This window comes from Equus asinus, chromosome 14, assembly GCF_041296235.1.
Source record: "Equus asinus isolate D_3611 breed Donkey chromosome 14, EquAss-T2T_v2, whole genome shotgun sequence".
Taxonomy (NCBI): domain Eukaryota; kingdom Metazoa; phylum Chordata; class Mammalia; order Perissodactyla; family Equidae; genus Equus; species Equus asinus.
The window spans coordinates 775,350-784,752 of NC_091803.1; the positions used below are offsets into that span (position 1 = coordinate 775,350).

At 59.0% G+C, this 9,403-nt stretch overlaps 1 protein-coding gene across 6 annotated transcripts in view; it reads right to left on the minus strand.

Annotated features, from left to right (window-relative positions):
* CHLSN (cholesin) overlaps positions 1-9,403 on the minus strand; it is a 150,544-nt gene that overhangs the window by 66,142 nt on the left and 74,999 nt on the right. Inside the window, exon 1 of one of the 6 annotated variants that reach the window (XM_070484055.1) lies at positions 8,763-9,401. The exons of the other annotated variants lie outside the window; for them this stretch is intronic. Within the exon in view, the coding sequence (XP_070340156.1) occupies positions 8,763-9,326 (564 nt within the window). The 5' untranslated portion in view covers positions 9,327-9,401. Of the gene's footprint in view, positions 1-8,762; positions 9,402-9,403 lie in introns of those variants that run through there. 6 annotated transcript variants of the gene reach the window in all.

The following is a 9,403-nucleotide window of genomic DNA, read 5'->3' on the forward strand; positions in this document are numbered from 1 at the left end:
ACAGACAGAATGGGGGACGTGGAGTGTCCATGGGGTGCCAGGCACTGCACCTCAAGCTCCTCGTAACCCTCAACACAGCACTAACTGCCCTGAGAGGTGGGTGAAATCACCCTGTTTTCACAGGTAGGAGAATGGAAGCTCGAAGCTTAGGGGACGGCCCCAGAGCCCACCCTTACCCATGTCACTGCGCAGACGCAGACCCCGGCCCTCCCTTGGCCCAGGCGTCCTGGCTTGTGGAGGGACTGAGAGTCGTGGAGGACCCGCAGGGACCCTTCGCCCCTGGCGATGCGGGGAAGCCGAAGCCCCCGGGGACAGCTGCCGAGGAAGAAGGCCCGTGCCCACGACTCCCAGGTCCTCTCGGGCCCCAGGGAGGCTTGTTTCTGGAGACGGCCCTCCTGGCCTCTAAGAGTGTGTGAGCCAGGTCCCACTTTAGGGCACAGCCCCTCCCCGGCATGCAGGACGGCCTGCGGGGCGGGGTGAGTGTCTGTGTGAACAAGGGGGGAGGCAGGCACACGGGAGCTGAGTGTCAGGAAGAAAAAGCACCGGTCACGAGCCTGCGGCTCCTCCCCTACGGGAGGCCCAGTCGCGTGGGCAGCTCCTTGTAAGACCAAACAAGCAGGGTTTGTTCCACTTCTGGAACTCACCCAGGAGAAACGAAAACGCGTGTCCACACAGCATCCTCGGCAGCTTGATTCACCAGGGCCCCAAACTGGATGCCACCCTTTGTCCCCCAACAGGGGACGAGGTCAGCAGATCATGGCCTGCTCTCGACGGTGGAGGAACCCAAAGCCCCCAGACACGGTGCCCACCAGGATCCTGCATCTGCAGAGTTCCAGGACAGGCCTGCACCTGCGGTAGGGGAGGGCACAAAGGAACCTTGTGGAATGATGGAAACGTCCCACGTCTCGGTCGAGGTGTGGGTGACACAGGTGTGCATCTGTCAAAGCTCCTTGAACTGGACACTTAAAACCTGAGCTCTCACGTCACTTGTGTAAACTATGTCTCAGTGACTGTTTCCTGAAGAAAGGGGGCAGGGACATTCCACAGCTACTGCCCAGCAGCTCTTCTGGGCCTGTCCACCATTAGCCTTATTTGAACCCACGACATAAGATACTAATGTGCAAAACTCGGTGAAATCGAGAACGTGTGGTTTTACGTTACAGTAGGACACGTGACTCGGATCTACTTTCCAGGTCAAATGTGCTCTGGCCTCTGCACGCGGGCGTGTGCGCGGAGCTCCACCCAGTGGCCGGCCGGGCGCCAGACAGGCCAGGGAGAACGGAGGGAGCCTTGTCACGCCCTGTAAAGACGCTCCTAACAGGTTCACAGCTGACAAGGCCGGGAATGCAACAGTTTCCTACAAAGGCTTTCACCGCAAACCAGCTGCTGCGGAGCAAAGACAGCGGGACCCTGTTACCGTTCCTGAGCTGCGGGGGCGGGCAGGGGTCCCCGTCAGCGACTATTCCCTGCAGACACTTTGGCCCAGGATCCACGTGGTGCCTGGGAGCCACAGCAAGTTATGCTTTTACAAAACACCCCCTCAGCAGCATGGAGGGGAGCTGGGTCCACACACGCATGCACGCGCACACGCATGCACACACGCCAGCCACGAGGAGCCCGCGCAGCCCCAGGGGCAGCACAGGGCCCGGTGCCTCCGGGTCAGGAGCCGAGGGTGGGCGTGCACACTGATTTCTGCTTAGGGAAGGCTCGGCACAATGTCATTTACACGGCGCCTTCGTGCTGGCCTTTCTGACAGACCAGTCGAGTCAAACACTGAAGGCACGCACTGCAGGTCGGGCACAAAGTGCTGGGGCCGGAGACGCAGATAATAGGTAGCTGTGAGATAACGCAGGTTTAAAGAAAATGTTGGGTTTTTAAAAAACTTTATATCCAACAAGAGGCGCTGGGGAACGGCAGCGTGGTGGGAATGCTCTGGCCATGGCCTCTGGGCCTGCGCACAAGCAGCCGGCTGGGAGACCCGCAGGTCTGGCCTCTGCCCTGCTGGGGCTCCTGTCATGTGTAGATGGCAGTTTCAAACACCCACAGAGGGTTGCTAAAGGGGACAAGGCTCCTTGGAGACATGGCTTGTCCCCGCTGGGCCTGGGGCACCTGACACCAGAAGGCAAGGAAGACCTACGAGACTAACAGGGTCCTGTCAACAGGACCCAGAAGCTGGCCCTAAAGGGCTCCCCTTGGCCACATTGGGACAATTTGAGCATAAAACAAGACAGTGAGTGGAGAATTAAAATACACTGCATTAAAAAAAAACAAACACGAGTTCACAGTGACCCTCAAATGGCACGGAACAGAGAGAAGAAGGGAAGAGAGGGAGAAAGTAGAAAATGGCCATTCAGGAGGGACCATGGAGACACTGGAGGCTGGGGGGAGGGTGCTGGGAATTTGCACACGGTCCGAACGTCTGTCACGCACATTGCCAAGGCGTCAGTGGGAAGGACCTCTGATACAGCTGCCACCCTAACCAGTGCCCAACCCTGGCACCGCCACAGGGACACGCTGACATCAGGTCCCTGGCCTGGCACAGTCTGGGGGGCCCATCACCCCCAAAGTGCTTACCACCCACACCCGAGGCAGGTCGAGTCTCAGGTCCCTTAGAGGACTACAGTGTCACAACCCGCATGGCCACAGCTAGTGCCCAAAGGGAGGGGCCTGGCCCATAGACAAGTGAAGGACAGGCTGGCGGTGCCTTGTGGGGCCACATACCACACGTGGGGAGGAACAAACCCAAGACAGAGAACTGGGTAGCTGAAGGCAGAGCCCAGGAGACAGGCAAGAAGGAGGGACAGTTGCCTGCAGAAAATCAGAGAAACGTGCACAGCCAGGGCTGGGATGACTGGTGGGGGAGGCGCAGTGGACGAGAAAAGGAGCCGCTGAGGCCCTGTGAAGGGAGAGCAGCAAGCAGGAAATCCACGGGTCCCCGGTACCCGGACGCCCTGTGCCTGGGGGGCCAGCGGCCTCCCAATTCCTGAACCATGCCCCAGCCTCCATCACTGTCCCGGGGCCTCTTCTTGGAGTCCTGGCTCCAAATGTCCAGCACTCCTTATTCCCAGAGTCCCTCCACCACAGCCCTGTTACCAAAGCCTTCCTCCCAGGACCTGAGCCCACAGGCGCTCGGCCGGCCTTCTCCTTGGCCCCCACCTGCTCCTGGCCGAGCCCGGCCCATCTGGAAGTTCCTTCCACTCCCTCAGCTGTCAAGTCAACCCGGCTGGTTAATGTCTGGTCCAGCGCCCTTCTAACCTTCTAACCTTCTAACCTGTATGGTCACACGATTAACGGCGCTGGAGAAGGTAAAAGGCCTTGGAGAACCTAAGAGATTGGTGACGTGTGACTCAGTTTCTCATAGAAACCAGCAGCTGCCACGATACGACGGTCACTCTGCAGCGACTTTTAGAGTGGAGGTGAGGCCGAGGGCAGGAAGGGCGGACACGGAAGGATGGCCCCTGACAGTGAGTCCCGGGGCTGGTGGTGCCATCAGGATGCTTAGCTGACGCCTGCCTGCACAGCGGACAGACGCGGGGCCTGCCCTGCAAGTCCCGCCATGCTCCCTGGGTCTGCAGGGCACTCAAGGAAAAGCTCTGAGAGAGAGTTACGATCCCACGACTGTGTCCTGCCTGTGGCCAGCACCACGAGGAAGAGACCCGGCTGTTTGAGACGACAGGCTTTTCTGAAAAAGTTCCTGATTCCAAGTTGTTGCTTCCCACGTGTGGGGACCGCACCTGTGACACCAGCTGCGCCTGGAGTTCTCCTTGTAGGAGGGTTTTTATCGGGAATTCAATTTCTCTAACTGATCCAGGACTGATCAACTTTTCTATTTCTTTTTGGGTCAGTCTGGGTAATTTGTATCTTGCAAAGGATTTGTGCATTTTATCTAAGTTGTCAAATGCTGGCATAAAGTTATTAGTGAATTCCCTTACTATCATTTACTGCCTGTGCCATTGTTGGGACATTTTACCCAGCCCCACCCACCCCACTCCTCAAAAGCAGCGTCGGGCAGCACAGAAAGGACCTGACTTGGTCTCAAGGAAGGAATTCTCTTCAACTGTGTTTCTCAATCACGCTGCCATGGGATGGGCAGGAGACATCTTAAGCCCTCCCTTAATTTGAACTTCAAGATACACTCAATATAGTGACGGAAACCGTGTCAAAGATGCTCTCCAGCAATACTCTCCTCCCACTTCCAGCTCTCCGAGACAAGCTGTTCTGCGGCTCCGCCCCGAATGCCTCAGCAAGATCCTGCAGGGCGTCCTCCCCACCCTGTTCTGACCTCGCAAAGGCACAGCGACCATCAGTGGCCTGAAGTGCTGCCATCCAGTGTCTTGGAACATTCCTCCTTCCACATGTTGTCTCCTCCCCACTCACATTGAGTCCTCATCCAAGCACAGGTTCCACGAGAACAGGTGAAGAGGTCTCTTGAAAACTGCCTGTTCCAACGGCTCTGCCCCACGAGGCCCCTGCACCCACTCCCCTCCCCGTGTCCCAGCACAGCGCCCAACGACCCCTCGTCATCCTGGCCTCTGACTGCCAGCGCCCAGCTGAGCCGTCTGATGGGTCTTTCCTCCCCAGCCTCTGATCTCTCATCTGCAAAAAGAGAATGACAACAGTGAGGCCCATCAAACGGGGCTGGGCACCAGATCCAGCCGCATGGACGGCACCCCGAGAGGCCTGCAGCCAGAAGTGCTGAGCAGATGTCAGCTATGATACTGTTAGGCGAGCGAGAGAGAGGTGGGAGGGTGAGAACCAGGGGCAGGCGACATGCAAATAATTCTGAACTAGTTCTCTGCAGAAAAACATTTGTGCAAGGACCCCAAACCCGACTAGTGTCTGAAAGGCTGCGTCCCTGAGGTGCTGGGCAATGTCCTGCTATGGGCCCGCTCCAGAGCACCCAGGTGTTCCAAGATTCCTCAGGTGAGAGCCAGGCTATGCGCCGAGATCAACCAGGAGAGAGCCAGCAACCCGTGGGGGCCTTGGGCAGACTTCCTTTCTGGGGGGTGGGGGTGGGGTCACTGGTTTGATGCCCTGTGGGCAGAAGCACCTGCAGGAACGGCCCAGTCAGCACCTCTGCGTCAGTGCCAGCCGGAGGCCTGCACCCCATACAACCTGCAGAGCACGACGCCCAGGCAGGCACCTGGGCTGGAACTAAGAGGAATCAATCCACGACCAGCCCACTCCTTCCTCCTCTGGCTGGTCACACAGCAGCAGGACAAGGCAGGCACAGCAAGCACTTGATGCAGTGGGGACAGACACTCAGGGGACAGGGATGGCTGCAGAGGGAGAGGAGGGGCCCCTGGGAGATGACGGAGGTGTTCTTAAGGTGTAGAGTCGCGCCCTATATCATGACGTTTCGGTCAACGATGGACCACACAGCCTGGCGGTCCCGTAAGATCAGCACCACACAGCCTAGGTGTGCAGTGGGCTGTGCCATCTAGGTTTGTGCAAGCACACTCTAGGATGTTCGCACAACGACGACATCGCCTAACGACGCAACTCCCATGACGTACCCCCGTCAGTAAGAGACGCGTGACAGTCTTGTGGCCTCACTTGCTCTGTCTCTGTGGATCTGGCTCTTCTGACATTTCACTAAGGGGGATCGTACACTACGTGGCCTTTGTGTCTGGCTCCTTTCACTGAGCATCATGTCCTCAAGGTCCATCCATGTCGTGGCGGGTGTCAGCGCTTCATTCCTTTGTGTGGCAGAATCAGATTCCACTGTCCGGACAGACGTTTTGTGTATCCATTCATCCCTCGATGGACATTTGGTTGTTTCCACTTTTGGCTGTTTCAAATGATGCTGTTAGGAATGTGTGGGTGCTGGTTTGTGTGTGGAAGAGGGACATTTTGGGAGGCCAGACAGTCTAGCGGGGTAGATGTCCGAAACTTGGGCCGTGCCGTGGGCAAAACCCACTGACGCAGGGAACACAGTCTGATGGTCCAGTGCCCACACACGAGAACACCCAACAGTTCGTCCTGGAAGGGACGTAGAGGAGGAAGAGTCCTGTTCCTTAAGACACGTTGTCAGTGCCTTCTCAGCAGAGGCCAGGAACCACGCAGAGGAGCAATGAGGAAATGAGGTGTGGCCGGGGGTGCACTTTATGACTTTATGACTCAGTTCCCACTTGAGTCGGACAACCAGCCCCAAACTGACCGAGGTGGGTCCTGGCAGGGGAGAGTGGAAAACGGAACGAGGTCAAGGTCTCCGTCATTCACGCACTTCCAGACATTGAATGTGCACGTCTCACACGCAGAGCTTCTGCCTCCTGCTGGTATCTGCAAAGAAAAGTCCGTCGCCTGATCCTGCCCTTGGCACTGAGGGGGACTGGGCCACAGTGGGGATGCTGCAGGCCAGAAACAAGGCGACACAGCACACCGTCCAGTGAGCCTTGTCCTCCTGCGCCCCAACCGCCAATTCAGAGCAGATGGCCTCGGGGCACAGACGTCCACATGGGGAAATAAGTCAGATGCGCGGAAACGGAAGACATCCGTGCTAGTCTGAAAGACAGGATGTGATGGGAGGCAGGTGCGGAGAAGTGGGGGTATCCGAACGGGAGATGGACGGTGGGCTGGAGAGGGATCCAGGCCAGTCCTGGGAGCTGGGCTGTAGAGGCGGGCCCCCTTGGACACATGCGGGCCTTCTCTCTGAGTGAGGGTCTCACCACCCAGTGGAAACCAGCAGTCACTGCCCTTCCTGTGCTCACACTTTTAGGTCTGTTGCCCCGTCAGTCCTCAGATAGCCACTCTGAGCGCCGCTATTACTACCAGCACTCACAGGAGGAAACTGAGGCCCGAGAGCTAAGAAACGCACTCTAACGAGGCCTGATTCTGAAGTCGAAACACTTTCCCCTCCGCGCTGGACGACTAACTGCTGGAGGGATGAGAGTCGGCCGCTCTGCGAGCAGCTGCGTTCACCCCGTAGTTCGCGCCTACACGCGGGCTGGCTCGGCCGCAACCCAGGCGGGTGGAGGGCTTGTGGGACGGCTGTTCTGGCAGGGGTGGATGTAACCACAAGCAAGGGGAGGGGCCCACGCGGGGAAGGGGCCACGGGCGCGGGAGGCAGCGGCGCGGGGGGCTCCTGGCCACGGCGGCTCTCGTGGGCTGGCTCAGCTGGCACTGACAGCTCACGGCCCTGGAGAGGCTGCCACATCCGTCTGCCAGCAGCAGCTACAGCACAGATGGAACACATTCGCAACCCCTCTGGACACTGGAGAAGGAGCCAAACCATACACAGGCCTCCCAGTTGAGGCAGCTGGAGAAGACCAATGGGTCGGGGCAGCGGGGTCAGCCAGGCCCTGTGCTCCTCCAGTAGCTCAGAAATCTCCTCGCAAGGCTGGGAGAGTTCACGGGGAGAGTTCGTTTTACTACATCAGGGCTCTCAGAGGAAGAAAAGCCCAGGGCCAGAGCTTGTGGGAGCAGGAGGCAGGACAGACCCCGAAGTGTAAGCTGGGGCGGCCACTGCCTCCCAGGAACTCGCTCTTCTAAAGAAAGCCCCGGATTTCACTCAGGATTGTGGACAACGTCGCACAATGCCAAGCAGATGGGAGCAGAGCCGCAGTGCCCACCCACGAGTACTGTCCACTCTCACCTGCCCTGCTGTCCCACCCCTGGTCCCACACAGCCCATGGATGGGCTGACTGACGAGGCCCACCTGTTCCATTGTTTGGAGGGGTCCTTACAACAGCAGTGGGGGCAGCAACTCGAAGGGACGGGGGCCTGCGGCCCCCATCGTGTAAGTGCAGAGCACGCCCCAGGGCTGCCTGTTCTGACTCAGAGCCCAACGGCCCTGCAGGGCCGTGCATGCCTCTCCCACTCTGGGTCCTCACTCAGGGCTGAGCACAGGGCCTGGCTACACGACCCGTCCCAGGCTGGTTCTCCAGACAGACCAGGAGGCCTAGGAGGCACCCAGGCTCCAGCTCTCGCTCTTGGGCTGGAGGCCCTTCCTCCGTCACTGGCCGGAGCTCGCTCCCTCAGGGCTTGACTTGAGGCTGGATCCCTCTTGGGTGCACAGCTCGGTATGCCAGTGGGAGGGGCTGATGGCCACGGGGCTCTAACAACAAGGCACCTCGTCTCTCGGAAGCTGGGAGAACCAGAGACTGACAGAAGCCCAGCTCCCTCTCCAGCCTCAGGTCTCCCATCTCTGCGGGAAAGCAGCCCCTGCCAGTGGTCCTCAAACTTCCGCAAGGTTCCCCCTCTCCTGTGGCAAGCTCCAGAGCAGTCTCTCGGCCCCAAGGCTCTGGGAACAGAGGCCTCAGCTGGCTTGAGTCCTCAGGTGCTCCCAGCACCGACACCAAAGCATCCATGTGGGGCATGTGTTGTAGGAGACATTCAAACCAACAGCCTCTGGCCCGGCCTGGGCTCAGCTGACGGAGCCTGTGTGCGCCTCCCGGGGCCTCTGTGGTTTCCACGGAGCTGCCGCGGGCCATGGACACCATCCGTGACGCCGGATGGGCTGAGCGCTGCACAGGAAGGCCCCCAGTGCGCTTGTATCTTATGCAGGGCAAGCTTCATAGAAGAGACTTGGACACCCAGTGGGGGAGGCATTTAAAGAGGAGTCACGCTTTAGTTTCCAACCAGGGCTGCCGGGGAAAGCTACAGAGGAGGGGACACGAGTTTCCAAATCCGTCTTGGAGCTCTCACCTCCTTTTGGCAGGGCCACTCCTTTCGGAATCTAGGGGCCCCCGACCACATCCCGATTCCCCTACTGACTGAGCCCTCGCTGCCCCATCCTCGGTTAATCCCTCCAAAAGTCTTACCTGCCTGGTGCCCAGCCTCCTCGGCAAGGTTCGGGTGAGGAGGGCGAGGGTGAGCAGACACGGATGACCCCGCGCATGGAGAAGATCTGCCACGAATGGTCCTTCTCTCTGGGCAATCGCGCCCTGACTCTGCCTGACCTGAGTGAGGTTCCAGGCACAGCCTGCTGGGTGATGAGGAGTCGTCCCTGGCTCCACGTCCAGGACTCCAGCTATCTGACGTCCACCCTGCTGTTGGGGGCAGCAGGCAGCCCCCGGGTCGAGGTGCCCGCTCGGGCCTGGAGCCGAGGCTCTGGGGGAGGCTGGCGGGCACTGCCTCTGGCAGACAGGTTGTGAGCGCTTTCCCACGTGCCATGGGTGGGGTTTGGGTCCTATTTTAAGTTGCAGACGTTGCCTGCTTTCTGGGAGGGACGTTCTGTGAAGGGGCCAGCGTGTGGATTCTGCAGGAAACCGCTGGAGGCCTGGACCCTGGGAGCACAGCACACACACCGCTTTTCTGTCTGCAGCGCCAGGCCACCTCCCTAAGTAGGTCCATCGGAACGTTTCTGGGTCACATGGCCAAACCATACTCTGCCTAAAATGCAGTGTGTGTGGTTTGAATGACTTAAGTGCGAATTCCTGTTTTCCTCGCAGAACTGTGGGTT